Raw genomic sequence first — 18,606 nt, 5'->3', positions numbered from 1 at the left:
TAATATTACTTTTGTATTTCGGTTTATGTTTGTATAAATTTACAATATCCTGAGTAGTTATGTAAAATCTTAAAACATAGTCGGTTTGTATCCAATCTTTTGTAATCACTTTATCAATGTAAGATAATGTTTTATAAATATGCATGTAGCATGTTTTGGAGTAACAATTGTCAAGTATGAAAGTTTGAGTCTTTCAGAAATATGAAAGTTTAGAAAGGGGTTCTTTCAAATTATAGTAACTTTATTTAATTAAAAAAAAGCAATGTAAAATGAAATGTGATCATTTTTTCGATTATAAAGAATAAAAAGGAAATGGGGTAACATTGAAGTGACACATAAAAAATGAAAGGTGTAATGTAACTACACCCTCCCCCTAAGCAATAAACAAATAAATTAATATTGTAGAATCTTTTTGGCTTTTTGTAAACCCTACGACTAGATGCATTTAAAAAAAAAAAAAAAAAAAAAATTGAATGGTTTCAAACATCTACAATGTTATATCAAACATCATTTAGGTTATCCCTAGAAACTTATATTTTTATTTGGTTCAAGAACACAAAGATGTATTTCAAGAGAAAACGTATGGATTTTGATTTTTTTTCCACAACAAAGTTGGTCCCCAAGCACACATACAATGAACAGACGAAGGTAGTGGTGGTGGTGTTTATCGGGATGATGGAAGAGGCCGCCAATTGTCAGCAAGACTGAGTGCACGCTCTTGAGAAGGTGGTGGAAGCTGTTGAAGTATCACATTCTTCACATGAGCTGCCGCCGTCTCACCACCACGTGCCGCCAGTTCCAAGTACACCACCGCCTTCATCATCTGCCCTTCCTATCAACCAAAAAACAACACGTACATGATTAGCCTCCGAATATCAATTGCTTGTATCATTATAAATGCCACTTAACTACCTTATATACTCATTAAACCATAATAACTTTTTGACCATTTAAAAAACCAATTTTCATAGTTATACCTGATTTTGATATAACGGAAAAAACACAATGTATTTTCACCATCACACAATTATTTTATATCAAATTAGTCACTGAAATATAATCATAACAATCATAAAAAATAAAATAGTAATAAAATGGTGAAAATCCGTTTTGTTTTCCTGTATTTTACCCTTCAGAGAAGAGAAAACATAACCAAAAGTCATGGAATTTCACGTTTGGATAGATTTTTCAAAGTAAAATGTCCGAATAACAAAAATACAATATTGATGCCACATTATATAAATAAATAAAAGCATATTGTTATTTGTTGCATTTAGCCCTTCTTTTCTTTCATTAAGTATCACTAAGATAAAGTCATTTAAGAAAATAAGGAAAGCCTCATTTCCCTGACTTTTTCTATTAAGTTGTTCTTTCTATAGTTATTTAAAAATTCAAATGTTATTTGACTATTTATAGTAGGAATAGTTAAAATAATTACCGAAAATAGAGAGAGTCCATGTTCAAACTGAGCTTTCCTATGTCCATGATCAGCAGCACGCTTCATCCATTTTCTAGAATGTCTATGGTTTTGTGAGAACCCTGTGCCCAATGAGTAACACAATGATACATTATACATTGCCCTCACATATCCACCCTCTGCAGCTCTTAAATACCACTTGGCCTGTTCAACAAAAAATTATAAAAACATTTAAATTCCACCTCAACCTATAAAAGATAAGAACAACTTTTACATTGTATGATGAATTTTTTGGATTATTTTAATAAAAATGTGAAAAATACCGCTTCTGGAAGATTCTGATTCATTCCACTACCCCGATGCAAACAAAGTGCGAGTTGGTATTGACCTCGAACATAGCCAGCAAGAGAAGCTTGGTATAGCCATTTAACAGCCTCCTTCATGTTAGGTGGTTCAGCTGCATTTGTTGAAGTAAAATGTTTTCAGATTTTTTTGTTTGTGTAAAATAACCTTCAATCAAAACAAAAACAAGTGAAGTAATTGTGAATACCAAAACATAAACACTGAAACTTCTTTGCAAAGTTCATGGAAAGAAAATGTCCCTACTGAATGAATTCTTAAACCTTATAGAGTTATAGTGATGAAATCGCAGGAACTCAATGTCAAGAATAAACCCTAATTGCAACACAATCAATTTAACCCCCTTACTTCTCAAAATTTGTCAAAACACTATACTGTAATAGTCAAGTATACAGCAATCAAACCATGAAGTAAACATCTTAAGCATGAATCTGCAGGTAACTGTAACAGAGATAACTGAAGATGAAGCGAAACTAAAAGTAAAGGATTATGTTGTTACCTTGAAGATAAGAAATCCCCAAATTGCACTGCCCAGCAGGGTCACCAAGCTCGGCTGCTTTCCTGTACAACGCCACACCTTCTTCTTTCTTCCCCATCTCCCATAAAACCAATCCTGCATCCACCATAGCGAGAGTAGATCCACGCGCCGCCCCTTTCAGAAACGAATCCAACGCTTTCTCGATGTTCGGCTGCACACCGCCACGGCCATGCTTGAATCGTTTCCCCCAACGGAGAAACAGCATCGCCTCCCGCAACGGTCGGAGTCCGTCTCTCCATGATTTGCAAACCAACGATGCTGCCTGTAAATTCGGGAGGCTAAAATTCGCCGCAATTTTAGTTAACACGTCGTTAGGTAGCGCTGCGAAGTCACGGAATTGATCAGAACGCCGCGACGATGATGATGGTCGGAACTGCCGGACACGAATTGATTTTGAAGTAGAATTTTCATGTTTTCGAGTCGAATTTTTGATAGGGAATTGTAGGGTTGAGAAATGAGAGGTTTCTGATCGGTGAGGCCAAGTCCGTTCGTTCATAATTGATGACGGCTTCTATGCGTCTATAACCTTCATTTATGGTGGCGGACGCGGTGCTTAGAGGGTGATTATGCGGCCACGGAGCCGACGCGCAATTAGTTCGTGAGTGGACTAATGGCCGAATGCCGCCACATACGGTGGTCCGAAGGTATCATTGTATAAAATATCGGTGTTTTGTTCATTTCATTATTTTAAGAGAAATTAAATATCCTCTTAATTTTTGTTCCTAAAAATCTTACTATCCAATTAAATGATGACACGTGTCACATTTAATGCTCATTTAATGATATCTAAGTATAATAAAATGACACGTGTAATCATTTAATTGGGTAGGAGGATTTGTAGAAACAAAATTAGAAAGATATTTAATTTCTCTTAGTAAATTACAAACCCAATAGAATTCTATGATAGTCAAGTTCAGTCCAAACATTTCAACTATTGTAATCAAAGTCTTAAAAAACCAACTAGGTTAATCATTCGGTCCTAAACCATCAAAATTAACGAAATTCTATCAACCAAACTCATAAACATTAGGCGAGAGGGTGCGTCGGCGCTGCACAAACGGTGAAGTGAGGTGTTACTGTGGTGGTGTGGTGAGGACTCTGGCGCAAGACTAATACACTACGTCTATTTCTCTTTTTCCACGCTTCATATTATTGTACAGTACAATATACGTTGTTGTATATATTAAGGAGAGTGAGAGGTGATCATTTTCTATCAATGAGAGGGAGTGAGAGGGGGTGAGTGTAAAATGACATGGCGATGAGGTAACAAGGAAAAAATGAGAGGTAGTAAAATGGTACACCCCTTAGCCTTTATGTATTTATTATGTCTTCCATGTTTACCTCAGAGAAAAAGAATCGATAGTGGTCCTTGGAATCTCATGCAAATGAGATAAGCAGAGACATATATCGACATCAATACCTTCATTAATTGGTGTAAGGAGGGTGTAAACAAAAGCAATCCATAAAGTAAATATCATGTCAAATTGATATCATATTCCTTATTTTGAATTCATTGCAACTTAGTGGTAAAAAAAGAATCCTAAAATAGATATCATGTCAAGTTTCATATCTTATTCCTTATCTAAAGACATTGTGCACAAATGGTGCGGAAACTCATGGTAGCATTTGTATTCATTTCCCTACATTCCATGACCCATGTGTTTTAAAGAGGTTTTATTTTTTTGCTTGCTGCATTATCAACATTGCTCTCAAAATTAAAACCAAAACTCCCATATATTGTCATCCTTAACTAAATCTAAAAAAATCTCCAAAATGGCATGTTATGTCGACTAAGTTTGATTTGGAATTCAGAAAGTTGAAGGTTTTTCTCTTTTAAACACTTCTGAATATTAAGAGTATTGAGTATACAAGTAACATACCGTTGTCTATATTTAAGGTTCTTATCTTATGTTTGTATTCTACATGTTTTTATATTTTACATGTGTAGTGGTTGTTTTTTTTTCATTTGGTGATAGATAACTGTGTATGGTTTGGTTGAAGAGAAATACATATATGTTGTGTCTAGCATATGTTATGAACATAATTAGATTTCACATAAAAATGAACGATATTTAAATTATGGATGAAATTGTCATAGAATAATTATGACAAATCTATATAAATGGTGTCTATGGTTTTTCAAAATATCAAGTTCGGTCTTTAATTTGTGTTTGTGTTGATGTGTTAAACGGATTTGTGCTCATATATATGTGATTTATTTTATTCATGTTTGTTTGTGTCATTAACTTAAATTTAAAACCATCAAAAACAGAATTCCAAAGCTGGTTTACAAGAATTTTGTGTGATTAGTAGTTGTGACGGTGGACTGTAGTGTTGGTGGATGGTGGTGGTGAAAGGTAACCGGCAGAGATGATGGTGGACGGTAACCGCCAACCAATATAGAAATTAAAACCATTGAGACCTTCCATAAGGCTGAAAAAAGTTAGAAACTAGACATTCTGAAAAAACAAATGGATGATTTATTAAGATTTGTCAATAATTATTTTAGACTTTAAATGTAGCAATTGCAACTTTTGGACTAGGTTTTTAGATCAAGAAACACTCCAAGGACGAAGTATGAAATATAGTCTTCTAATAATTAATAATAATCAATAATTGTTGGTAGTAACATCCTTTTCATCCGTTCTTGATGTTTGCCTAATATTAAAAATCCATATTAATATTTAATTGTTATTTAACAAACATTTATATTTAAAATAGAAAGTAGGCGTGCCGAAAGAGACTCGTGATTTGGTATGTTTGGTTGCATAAGATATAATAATAAAAGGTAGACTATACAATTTAATGAGCTAAGCCCAATAAAATAAATAAATTATATTTGGCGGAAATAGAAACAATATATATATATATATATATATATATATATATATATATATATATATATATATATATATATATATATTGATTATTAGACTCTGTAACAAAAAAAGTCAACATAGTACAAACTTCAATATAATAATAATAATAATACTCATTATAATATAGTTGCTACCAACTTTGGAAAATAAAAGAGTATTTTAACTAATAGTTTTAAATTTAACAAAACCAATGAAACATATATTGCTAATAATAAAAGAAGAAGAATTACATTAAAAAATGGTTACCCATCAATCTTTTTTTTAATGAAGACAAAATGACCAATTAGTCCTTTTATCTTTAACATACTTACAAGTTGAGCACTAGACTCACAAATTCCGATTTTGGAAAGGTGACCATATGATATATAGTGAAAAGATTTATTTAAAGGGATAATGACTTGAAAGGGTAACGAACTTTCGACTTTGTTCACATTTAGTCACTAACCTTTTTTTATTTATCTATTTGCCACTGAACTATTGAAACTGTTCGCATTTTACCCTTATGACCGGCTGTTACCGGTCATAAGGGTAAAATGTGAACAGTTTCAATAGTTCAGTGACAAATAGATAACGAAAAAAAGTTTAGTGACTAAATGTGAATAAAATCGAAAGTTCGTTTCCCTTTAAAAAAGTTCAATGACTAAATGTGAACAAACTTCCTCTTGTATTATGTTTTAGCAAATTATTTATTTTTATTAAATTGTAGCAACATTTGTTGATGAAGAAATCTATGAAATAAAAAAAATAAAAAAACAAAACCCCGAAAAATATATTAGAAAAAAACGAAAAACCGAAACCGAAATAAAAAACCAATGGTTTGGTATTTTCCAAAATAAAAAATCACAATTTTCTAATCTGATTTTGGTTTTACAAAAATTCAACTTTCGGATTTCCATATCTAAATCTCTCTCCCTTTCTATAATCGAAAAATGATTATAAAACCAAAAAGGGAATGAGAAAGCGCTTAATTCGGAATTTTCTATCCAAAACTCCCCCTTGTGACATGAGAGAGAGAGAGAGATGTAAACACCTCTATATAAAGTGGGTTCATACCACATATAGAGGTGTGCTTGAGAGATGTAACATTGAGAATGTTAATGTGTGTTAATTATGTAGATTTAGATTTAGATCCTTTTTGTAAACACCTTTCATAATCGAATGCATCTCTTAAACACCCAAATCACCGTGTTCGTTGTGTGTTATTTAATTCTGCATGTCAAACCAATGGTCATAATTCACATCAGTGAGAATGGTTCATTTTTTTGTAAAACCAAAATCAGATTGGAAATTTTGATTTTTTATTTTGGAAAATGCCAAACCATTGGTTTTTTATTTTGGTTTCGGTTTTTCGTTTTTTTAAATATATTTTTGGGGTTTTGTTTTTTTTATTTCATAGATTTCTTCATCAACAAATCGTGCTAGAATTTAACAAAAATAAATAATTTTGCTAAAACATAATACAATAGGAAGTTTATTCACATTTAGTCATTGAACTTTTTTAGAGGGAAACGAACTTTTGATTTTGTTCACATTTAGTCACTAAACTTTTTTTCATTATCTATTTGCCACTGAACTATTGAAACTGTTCACATTTTACCCTTATGACCGGTAACAACCGGTCATAAGGGTAAAATGTGAACAGTTTCAATAGTTCAGTGGCAAATAGATAACGAAAAAAAGTTTAGTGACTAAATGTGAACAAAATCAAAAGTATGTTACCCTTTCAAGTCATTATCCCTTATTTAAAAAGCATAATAAAATAGTGGGATAATGACTTGAAAGGGTAACGAATTTTCGACTTTGTTCGCATTTAGTCACTAAACTTTTTTTCGTTATCTATTTGCCACTAAACTATTGAAATTGTTCACATTTTACCCTTATGACCGGTAATAGCCGGTCATAAGGGTAAAATGTGAACAATTTCAATAGTTTAGTGGCAAATAGATAACGAAAAAAAGTTTAGTGACTAAATGTGAACAAAATCGAAAGTTCGTTTCCCTCTGAAAAGTTCAATGACTAAATGTGAACAAACTTCCTCTTGTATTATGTTTTAGCAAATTATTTATTTTTGTTAAATTGTAGCAACATTTGTTGATGAAGAAATCTATGAAATAAAAAAAACAAAACCCCGAAAAATATATTAAAAAAAACGAAATACCGAAACTGAAATAAAAAAGCAATGGTTTGGTATTTTCCAAAATAAAAAATCACAATTTTCCAATCTGATTTTGGTTTTACAAAAAAATGAACCATTCTCACTGATGTGAATTATGATCATTGGTTTGGCTTACGGAATTAAAGAACACACAAAGAACACGGTGATTTGGGTGTTTAAGAGATGCATTCGATTACGAAAGGTGTTTACAAAAAAGGATCTAGATCTAAATCTACATAATTAACACACACTAACACTCTCAATGTTACATCTCTCAAGCACACCTTTACATGTGGTATGAACCCACCTTATATAGAGGTGTTTACATGTCTCTCTCTCTCTCTCTCAATCTCTCATGTCATAAAGGGAGAGTTTTGGATAGAAAATTCTGAATTGAACGCTTTCTTATTCCCCTTTTGGTTTTATAATCATTTTTCGATTATAAAAAGGGGGAGGGATTTAGATATGAAAATCCGAAAGTTGAATTTTTGTAAAACCAAAATCAGATTGGAAAATTGTGATTTTTTATTTTGGAAAATATCAAACCATTGGTTTTTCATTTCGGTTTCGGTTTTTAGTTTTTTTTAATATATTTTTCGAGGTTTTGTTTTTTTTATTTCATAGATTTCTTCATCAACAAATGTTGCTACAATTTAACAAAAATAAATAATTTGCTAAAACATAATACAAGAGGAAGTTTGTTCACATTTAGTCATTGAACTTTTTATAGGGCAACGAACTTTCAACTTTGTTCACATTTAGTCACTAAACTTTTTTTCGTTATCTATTTGTCACTAAACTATTGATAATGTTCACATTTTACCCTTATGACCGGTAACAGCCGGTCATAAGGGTAAAATATAAACAGTTTCAATAGTTCAGTGGCAAATAGATAACGAAAAAAAGTTTAGTGACTAAATGTGAACAAAGTCGAAAGTTCGTTACCCTTTCAAGTCATTATCCCTAAAATAGTTATTATATTTTCATAAAACACATCATAAAAAGAGTGATTAATAACAATTTGCACATACTTGTGATTGTGAATAACATAAACAATAGAATTGGAACATATGGAAACATGGTTAATTAATGATGTGAATGAAGGGAGTAGAAGAGAGTACACCACATCAATAGAGTATAATAGATACAGAAGTGAAATAATAACAAACACCAAATAGCCAGCCACTATACACACGCACATATAATACCATAAGAGTATATTATATGTATATATGGATACCTTACTTACATCCTTGAGTAGCCTCTTTGGTCTTCGTATTGCTCCATGAAACCATCATTGAACTTCTTGAAACTTTCCATGATTGCAGGCATGTCCTCCTCAGCAGGCAAGATAGTTGTCCTCAGATGGAAAACCCTAATACAATTTTTTTTGTATAAGTTTTGTCCCTAGTAAATAAAAAGACAAAAGGGTATAAATGGCAAAAGAGAAAAGTAAGGTACCCTTCTTTTTGGCCAAAGCCTGAACCAGGGACAGTAGAAATGCCAGTGGCTTCCAAGAGCTTGAGGCAATAGAAAACATCAGGAACTTTTCCAGCGCTTTTTGCAGCTTCAATTGCTTTTGGGGGTAACTTTATTTGTGGGAACGAATACATGGCGCCTAATTGATTTCAAATTTTATATTTATATAAATAAATAAATAAATATCAAGAAATATGAGGTCAGAGAGCAGTTTTATTGGAAAATGGCTAACCTTCAGTGAAATTACAAACAACATTTTTGCAACTGTTGAATCCATCTGTCATCATGTGTGCTCTCTTCCTTAGAGATTCAAGGATACCCTTGCTGCATTTATTTACCAACAGATTGTCTAAAATACCCCTCCATAACAACAACAACAGTTTGTGAATGATGAAAATTTGAAAATGGACAATTAGGTAATTTTACCTCTCTCTAAGAAACTGCTCATACGAGATATCACCAGGCTTTGGGGGGCTCACCATTGTCCCCATCTATTACAAAATCAAAAATCATTAAACTCTGGGAATTAAAAAGTAATTAAAAAAATGATTCAACTTACAAATATCTGCCCAGGAACATTGGGACTGAGTGAAATCGATGCAACCTTGTATATTTCATCAACTGTCTGCAACATCATATTATATGCAACACTTTGTCAGGGGTATTAATGGAAAAACTAAGAAATTTAAGGGCTAATAACGTAAATTGAATATTAAACGAATTTGTTTTTTAAATTTCAAAATGTGGGTTCGGGATTGGGAGTTTTGTTGGTAAGGGTAGAATGGTACATTTGAATACAAACTTTCCCAAACTCATACGGATCAAACACATTGGAAAGTTGAGTAATGAAAATTACATTAATGTCCCTTGAAATAATTAAAAAATATAAACCTGGGGAGGGATGTTTGTCATCTCAAAGTATCCACCACGTTGTCCACATTCACCTAAGAATCCTTTGGACACAGTGTGGAAAGAAATAAGCTCTAGCTCCTTGCTAATTGCTCCACCCATGTCAAACAATACCTTCAATTCAAATCACACAAAAAAATAAATAATTAAATAAACAAGAAAAAACCTAAAATACAATAATCTTCTAGATAGACATTCTGAATACCTTTCTAGAGCTTATAAATGGTCGTTCATCTTGATAAACATTCTGCTGATAAACTTCATCTCCAAGCAAAACCAAGCTTTCTTGGTGACAAAATCTGAGTATTTGTTGCAGGTTATCCACACTAAGACATTGACCAGTTGGGTTTCCAGGGTTTATGATCACCATTGCCCTTACCTATTCATAATCATAATTATAAATTTCTTTTTTTTTTTAAATAAAAATAAAAAAAATAAAAAGCATACAGTTATTCCTTTGAAACGGGCTTCTGCAACTGATTGGCGAAGGTTGTGGATATCAAGACCCCAATTAGCAGTCTCTTCAAGGAAATATGGAACAAGAGAACCACCATACAGAGATATGGCAGCTGAGTACAGTGGATACTGAGGGACTGGAACCAAAATCTACAAAAAAAAAAAAAACAAAAGAGTTTCTTTTTTTTAAAAAAAAAAAAAAAGATATTTGAGACAATGGAAGTATATTGAAGGTAAAAAGACAACATACCCCATCACCTGGACCACGAATAACTGTTTGCAAAATCTGCATTACTCCTTTACTGGCACCATCAGTGAGATATATGAGTTCTGGATCACTGTCATTAATTAAAAAAAAAAATCGTTACTTCAGGGATTAAATATGTGCAAAAGACAAAAACATCAGGGTAAAATTTACGATTATGACCTTGGATACCCATCACGTCTCTCAATGAATTCAGCAACTTCTTTCCTTATTCCAGGAAGGCCACGAGAATCACTATAAGCACCTAAAGAATCAATAACACAATGTTACTCCAAAATAAAGAAAAAAAAATGAAAAAAAGAAAAGATTTTGACTTTATTAAAAGGGTATCTTTAAAAAAATACCTAGACCCCCTGATGTATAAGAAAGATACAGTTTAGCTTTTGCAATTGCATCAGCTGGGAACAGAAGTCCTACATTTGGATCATCAAGAAGAAATGGAGCCTGGCAAAGGGCAACCACCTGGAACAAAATGTATATGTTTGGTTTGTTAGATGAAGGGCATTTATGTCAATTTATGTTTAATTAGTACAAACCTGGCGAGGGAATGTTAGAGGCTTCTGTCCCAAAGCATGAGGATTCCCCACATTTGTGAAGATTATCTGTAAGGGAAGAGTTAAAGTTTTCAGCCATGACAAATTTTAGATAAAGGGTATTTATGTCAATCTTGTTTAGGTATGGGTCCCATTCAACTCTTTGTCTTTATCACACATTAAACAATAACACACACTTCACATAAAGCATAAAGCTTCTTAAAGGTTTTAAATCTTAATTGATTTAATGGTTTATATTTTCTTTCCACATCATTTACCACAATGCATACATGTAATAGTCATGTTAGTTTGTCCTTCTCTATAACATCCTATTGTTTATTTTGATAAAGTCCCACATGTGATGTAAGAAAGATTCAGATATACTCTTGAAATTTATATTATTTGTAAAAAACTATGTTCTGTTTTTTCTCAAATAGAACCTAGAACTGAAGATATAGTAAGATTATAAGTTACCATGTGGAATTTACATGTTATTAATTCCAAATGAATACCATTCACTCAAGAATTACATCTACCAAAAATAGAATTACCTTCTTGCCCTCTTTTTGAAGCTCTGAAGCACGAAGATACAGCTCACCCCTCACAGCATACTGGGCCTTCTTGACATTCTCATTAATTTGGTCATAGTCCAATGATTTTTTTGACATGGTTCGTGCTTCAATCACCAGTGATTATAAATCAGTAGTAGCCTGAAATTGTTAACATAATCACATGAATACAATCAGCAACTCAGAAGTCAGAACAAAGATGAAAAGAGAAAAGTTAACTAGAACGTATTATAGTGTAGAACGAGAACTACAAGTAGAAACTGGAATGCTTGCAAAAAAATCCATATCAATCTTTGTATTTGAAAACTAATATGTTTGACTTCATATACGAAGTGTATTGAGTATGCGAATCAAGAGGATGATCAGAATTCATATAGCTCGATCTGAAATATGATTATGGTCGAATTCAAGCTCCAAACAACAAAACAAAGAGTTCTCTGAAGCGATCGGAAACATGAAGTTAATGTATCAGAGTCGTAGCAGAAGAAGACAAGATTCATGCATCAAAAAATAAATAAATAAAGAAGAATGACCAAATGAAGATGAACACATTCAATAGCAAATACAACATCAATTCCTAAATCGGCAAACCACAAAACCATTAACCAAACAAAATCGAAAAGTAGCATACTACAAGATAACATAGTTCATTCATGCCGATTTCAAACAGATCATCAATTAGAAGCAAATGGTACCTTCGTTGATGCAGTGGAGCTGGTATACGTGATGAACTACGGTTGTAACGGACTATCTGCTTGAACCCTTTTGAGAGAGCAAGCAGAGAAATTGGAACAATGGGGAGAAGTGTGTGAGTCACCGCTTGTAGTATAGAAAAAGGGTGAGAGGGGGTGGAGGTGGCAAGTGTGAGGATGTGACAAAATATAGTAAAGGGAACATTGAGAGCCACTGAAACCGGGTAGATTTTGTGGAAATTATCAGGGTTTGTTTTGGGATAAAGTTGAGTGGTACTAGTGTGGTGGTAGTTGAAACTTCGAATTTCTGGTTCATATTGATTGACCATCTCCATTGTCTTAACCTCACCTCTTCTTCTGGAGGAAAAAATCATCCCAATCCAATAATGGTAGATATTGCCAAAACATGTGATAACCATTATGATAAGTTGATAACCATTTAAACCTAAAACTATGGCTTGTTATAACCGGTTTGAATTGTAAATTGGGTCTGAAAACAGTTACGAAATAAGCTTACATAGAACTTTTTTTTAAACTAGTAAAAATAAATATTCTAACCTTTAATATTAAATGAAAAATATTATGAAACTTTTTTAGAATACCATAGATCTCTATGGGTCATCATTGATATATGATTATTAAAGGAGAAATTAGGGTCTAAGTATTGGGGCTTAATGCAACCAACATATCAATTAAAACAATTTGCATATTGGAAGTAATAAATCAAAAATTATTATCAACCCCAAACCACGGATCCAATTAGAGAAGATTTTACCTACAAAAACAACCATATAGAGTGCAAAAGCATATACATTTGATGTGTATGAGATCATAATTTATGCAGATTATATCTATAATGTATCCACACAAACCAATTCGAGTGATTGTTAAGATCTCATTTTGATAAAAGATTCATTCTTTTTTTTTTTCCTTTTGCTTTGGTCATATAAAATTCACATAAAGAAAGGGGGCTGGTTTTGGTCTCAGGTGGAAAAGATTATTGTTTGAAACTATTCATTGAATTGAATCTTGGTTGGTTAATTCTTTCCTTTAACACTTCTTTGGACAAGACATTCGCAAGCTTTTTATTGGCCCAACAATTAATACAAGCCCAAGGTTAAAATGGAACTAAAGCATATTTTATTAATTACAACATAAATTCTTTTATTTAACTATTTGTTCTAATAAATAACTATTTGTTTTTTCTTTATTTTAAGCTAATAAGTAATAACTTTTTTAAATAAAGATTTATTATTTATTCCGGATCATTAAGGCTTTTAGTGTATGACACTGTAGTCTCAAACATAATTAGTACTATAGTTAATATATTTATTTCTTATGTACAATTTTCAATAGACTCCCGCTTGTGTAATTTTCAATAGACTCCCGCTTGTGTAAGCAATACAAAATACAATTATATAGATAATATTAGTTGTCTAACCTTTTATGAGTTTCTTATCTCCATAATCTTCTATAACCTTGTAATTGATGAATATGTTGTTATCTTTAATATCCCTTTTTATGATGTTATGAAGTACAAAGCACAAATTTAATCTACTCAATTGCTTCGGTATGCAGAAAAAAAAAAGTTCAAACTTCAATTTAGACAGTATGTGTATGGCCACACACTTCATCATATATTTGATTCTACCAAAAGGGCCTAAAACCATAAATCAGGCTCCAAACTTGGAGGAACAAGCTTCATTTTAACTATATGTCCTCATTGTAAGTTTTAAGTCATAACTCATAGCAACCTTTATAACTTTAATGTTTCATGAGAACTATACTCATTTAGAGCTCAACATAAATCTCATTTTGAAGGCTAATAGAAACCGAACATATCCTACTCAAGATTCACTCAATGACGTTGATCCATAAAGTGCAATCTCATAATAGGCCACTCCAATATTCAATCTCATGAATACCTATAAATGGTTTGGATCTTCACTAAGGTGTTGTTTGTTTTTTTGAAGCAAAAATTCATGAAGTCTGCGGACCACCTCTACAACCCTCTGCAATAGAAGATGTGGACCAAACGGCTGCAGACTGTAATAAGAAGGGTGTTTGTTTTTTAACATCTGCATGCTGCTGCCGATATTAAAAAATTAAAATAAACTGATTTTATAAATCGAAATAGTTTTTTAATACCGAGAAATTAATAATGTATGACATTTCACCAAGAATTTATGATATTTTAGCAAAAAATAATGATATCTCAACAAAAAATAAAGATATCTTAGCAAAAAAATAATGATATTTCATCAAGAAATTATTATTATTCAATATAAAAAAAAAGAATTCAACAAGACTAAACAAAAAAAACGAAAACACACACACACACACACACACATATATATATATATATATATATATATAAGATTTCAGCAACATATAATCAAGATTTCAGCAAGAAACAAGAAGAAGCAGAGGTTGGAAGAGGCTGGAAGAGGCAATACAAGTGTTGCATCAAACAGAACATGCGCAGATGTTTTTACTCTGAAGACTTCTAAAAACAAACAGTTCCAAGATTAAAAGTGTTGCGTGTGTTGCGCGGCACAACAATAAGAGGTCTAAAGAGGTTTTTTTTACAAAAAACAAACAGCACCTAAGAGACATCTACCTATCGATGTCTCTAAAAACTTCACAATAGTATTGCATATAATCACTCTCATAACCATAACTAACTAAGGACTATTTATAACAATTCAAGGAAAATAAAATATGTAAACATGGAACACATTTGTGTTAGAAGATGAAATATTGCTTAAGAATATTAAAACATAATGTTAGGGAAAACAAACGATACTTGTCAAGACTCGGAACAAATCTGATGCCACTTGCCAAGTTCTGATGACCCTTGTTAGGAATTAATGTGGATAACAAGCAAAACTATAAGCACATAAAGACACAGTATTTACGTGGTTCGGTCAAAGTGACCTACGTCCACGAGCAGGAGGGGAGTATTTTTTATTTTAGAGTTATCAAACATAGGTTACAACTTACAAGTACAATTCACCAGAGATTCGTCCTACTTACTAAGGATACAAGATACAAGACACAAGACCTCTCAACTGACTCTGCATGCATCCCTATTTATACTTGAGGGATCATACCTAAAAACCCTAATAGGCCAAGCCCATTTGTAACATCCATAAAGTTCGAGCCAATTTAAAACTTTTAAAAACATTTAAAACCATTCAGTCGTTACAATTTGTTTTTAAAATAGTTTAAACATCAGAGTTCCCAGAAATCATAATCATCAACCGAGGAAGTGTACGGTCACGCCTTCGCCTTCCCGCGGTCATCCGCTGAACCTGAAACAATAAACTGAAACTGTAAGCTCGAAGGCTTAGCGAGTTACCCCCAAAATACCCATACACACAACAATACACATCGGGTTGGAATACCCCAGGCCCTCATCCATCGGGTTGGAATGCCCACATACTACGAGTCTAATCATCCTCGGGATGGAATACTATCGGCCCACAACCATCGGGTTGGAATACCTACACACAATACATATATAACAGATACTATGGGTCCAATCATCCATCTGGATGGAATACCCCAAGCCCTCAACCATCCGGTTGGAATGCCAACATACTATGGGTCCAATCAACCATCGGGTTGGAATACCCCAGGCCCTCAACCATCGGGTTGGAATGCCAACATAACCAATCAAACATGTTCACCTATATCAGATAATCATATAACAGTCTATAAAGACAACATACCGGGGTCCTATCATCCTCGGGATCGAATACCCTCAACTACCAATCAATCATGTGCACATATAATAGGTAATCTCTTACCAGCATACAAACAGTCAGACCAAACTATAGGTCGTTAAGCATAACCACATCCGATCTACCAGGATACCGATCTGACAGATCATACTAGCATATAACCATCCTATCTACCAGGATACCGAGCTAATATATCACAACAGTAACAATCCCAATTAACAAATCAAAGGGTCGGCCTTGGTGCCTTAGACCCTTGAGTACAGTGAGGATAACTCATCTCGCAAGTAGTGTCGAAGTATTGAAAAACCTCTGATCACTATCTCACCGGAAATCCCGAACTATTCACATAAAAAAATACCAAGTCACTATCCATTCTCTTTATTGGGCCAAGGCCCAATTCCAATTCCATAACCTTGAAAGTCCTTATACAAAGCCCATTATTGGCCTAATTTACCAAATTGGACCCTACTCCCTAATTGGGCCTAATTCCAAGATCCCTTATCAAAACTTGGCCCAAAACATAATATCCATAAAGTCCAGCAAAGGCCCAAATCCAATTAGTCCATAAACAGCCCAAAACCCGAAGCCCAGTTGCCAAAGGCCCAACAGAGGACGTACGCGGGGCGTACTCCCCCTGATGTTGACCACCATCGGGGTGGTTGACTCAGTACGCTGGGCATACTGGATTTACGCTGGGTTTCACCAAAACCCAAATAAGTGCTTAATGGCTTAAGCACTTAAGCCCAAACTCCAGATCCATCAACCAAATGTGCCATAGGACTATAAAGTCTCGAACGTTATCACTTTGGACATCCAAAAAGTTCTTAACACATGGTCTTAATCCATTAAGACCTTCTTACTTCATGCATGAGACAAATCTAGCTATTTGGACACCATTTTTATCACTTAGGACCTCCTCTAAGGTCTGAAAGGACAGCTCATCTCGTCCAGATCATAACATGCACCATTTTGGGACTTTTGGGACAAGAATGCTTCCATAAAGCTAAAATGACTAGATCTATCTCATACAAGTGTAAAGTTCCAAGCTTTTTACCTTCTGGAGCTTCTAGGGCACAAACCAACTTCGGATCTACAAGATTGATCTTCTTTTCCAACTCCTTGATGCAACACCTTCTTCTTAAAACACTTAAGAAACACTCAAGAAGCTCAAACACTCAAGGAAATGGCTAGGGTTCTCTCAAAACGGATAAGGGAGGTGTGGAGGCTGAAAGAGATGAGAGGGAATGGTCCATAAGGTTCTTAAATACTCCACAAACCCTAAAATTTAGGGTTCCATCCTGGCATACGTATGCCGAGCATACTAGGGTGCGCCCTAGTACGCTTAGCGTACCACATGTACGCTCAGCGTACTTACTTAAACTTTGAAACTTACCATTTTTCCACTAGGGCCTCCTTTTTCCTCTTCCTTCTAAACTAAGGGCCAAAATGCCCTAATTAAAATCCGAGGGATGAGTTTGAAGCTACTGGAAAAATGGGATGTTACAACTCTCCCCCACTTAAACTAGGCTTCGTCCTCGAATCCTGCTGCGGCGAACAATTCAGGATAATGCTCCCGCATCTTGGACTCTGGCTCCCAAGTCTACTCGGATCCTTTCCGATGCTGCCACTGGTCTCCCTACATAGTTCAAGTGCTCTCCGGACTGAACATCACCCAACGATACAACCGTCTACTCATCCAATATGCGCCTTTTACAGTTGCCATACATGAAAAGTGATGTGAATCCAACCGAACCTTTTCAAAAGGTCTAACCTACATGCCACTTTGCCAACCTGACAATAATCCTGATGATTCAAAGTATCGGAAACCCAACTTTTCCCCTTCCTGAAGCGGACCCTTTTTGTGCTGACAGGATAATGCGTCCTTCAGCTCCCAAAATATCATACGTAATCAACCCACTAATAAACATGAACACTCATGCCTGGCCCAATCAGCCTCGGGCTGGAATACCAGGCATGCCTACGACGGGTTCAATCATCCCTAGGATGGAATACCCTCGTATCTCCACACATGTTTGGCCCAATCAACCCTCGGGTTGGAATACCAAACACATCAGGTCCAATCAATCATAGGGTCTGGTCATCCTCAGGATGGAATACCCTAGATTGGAATACCACTGAATACATAACTCGGGTCTAAACCTATAACTTGCGATCCAAGGATCTATCCTTGCATCTCCTCCCAAAATCCCCTGATTCGACACAACCGGGTATAACTCCCCCGAATCTCAACAAAACATCCAATCCTAAGTGCTCCTACAAGAGACATTACCAACACAATCTCTATGCCTACATCTTATGACTGGAATACCCTTACATGGTCCTCAGCATAGGTCTGGATTGCCTTTGAGCCCACAGCATGAGTTTGGTATGCCACCCTCCAGCCCTCAGCTCATGACTGGAATGCTCCCGGTAACCTATCGACACCGCTGTCGTCACCTCAGTTGCCCACCACTCCATCCTGGAGATCCTCACCTCCTCCATTTCCCAAGAAGGCCTAATCAATGCCCTTCACGACACCAACAAGTGCCACAGTACTGAAATCTCACCCTACATTATCCACTTATAGAACAAGTTGCTACCCTATAAC

General features: G+C 34.4%; 2 protein-coding genes across 2 annotated transcripts; both read right to left on the bottom strand.

Annotated features, from left to right (window-relative positions):
• Positions 1-265: 265 nt before the first annotated feature.
• Positions 266-2,972, bottom strand: LOC145132708 (F-box family protein). The gene is made up of 4 exons (XM_079067601.1): positions 2,277-2,972; positions 1,741-1,874; positions 1,439-1,621; positions 266-832 (listed from the first exon to the last, which is right to left on the bottom strand). The coding sequence occupies exons 1-4, from the start codon at positions 2,809-2,811 to the stop codon at positions 665-667; spliced, it is 1,020 nt and encodes a 339-aa protein (XP_078923727.1). The 5' UTR covers positions 2,812-2,972; the 3' UTR covers positions 266-664.
• Positions 2,973-8,410: 5,438 nt separating this feature from the next.
• AOAT2 (alanine-2-oxoglutarate aminotransferase 2) lies at positions 8,411-12,479 on the bottom strand. Its single transcript, XM_079063153.1, has 14 exons — positions 12,256-12,479; positions 11,543-11,701; positions 10,995-11,060; positions 10,803-10,920; positions 10,621-10,702; positions 10,444-10,531; positions 10,185-10,343; positions 9,943-10,116; positions 9,720-9,851; positions 9,388-9,453; positions 9,255-9,319; positions 9,061-9,152; positions 8,811-8,967; positions 8,411-8,724 (listed from the first exon to the last, which is right to left on the bottom strand). Exons 2-14 carry the CDS (start codon positions 11,657-11,659, stop codon positions 8,595-8,597), a joined length of 1,446 nt encoding a protein of 481 aa, XP_078919279.1. The 5' UTR covers positions 11,660-11,701; positions 12,256-12,479; the 3' UTR covers positions 8,411-8,594.
• Positions 12,480-18,606: the final 6,127 nt, after the last annotated feature.

This window comes from Lactuca virosa, chromosome 8 (genome assembly GCF_052849685.1).
Source record: "Lactuca virosa cultivar CGN04683 chromosome 8, Lactuca_virosa_CGN04683_v6, whole genome shotgun sequence".
In the NCBI taxonomy this organism is placed as follows: Eukaryota; Viridiplantae; Streptophyta; class Magnoliopsida; order Asterales; family Asteraceae; genus Lactuca; species Lactuca virosa.
The sequence above is the reverse complement of the archived record's forward strand: the minus strand, read 5'-3'. Positions and strand labels throughout refer to the sequence as shown.

Excerpts from the sequence above, each read along its gene's own strand:
- LOC145132708 (XM_079067601.1), bottom strand. The coding sequence starts at position 2,811 with ATGAACGAACGGACTTGGCCTCACCGATCAGAAACCTCTCATTTCTCA. Across the intron at positions 1,622-1,740 it reads ATCAGAATCTTCCAGAAGCG|GCCAAGTGGTATTTAAGAGC; the intron begins GTATTTTTCACA and ends TTTGTTGAACAG. Across the intron at positions 833-1,438 it reads ATGGACTCTCTCTATTTTCG|GAAGGGCAGATGATGAAGGC; the intron begins GTAATTATTTTA and ends TTTGGTTGATAG.
- AOAT2 (XM_079063153.1), bottom strand. The coding sequence starts at position 11,659 with ATGTCAAAAAAATCATTGGACTATGACCAAATTAATGAGAATGTCAAG. Across the intron at positions 10,344-10,443 it reads TTCGTGGTCCAGGTGATGGG|ATTTTGGTTCCAGTCCCTCA; the intron begins GTATGTTGTCTT and ends TTTTTTTTGTAG. Across the intron at positions 8,725-8,810 it reads GGCTTTGGCCAAAAAGAAGG|GGTTTTCCATCTGAGGACAA; the intron begins GTACCTTACTTT and ends AAATTGTATTAG.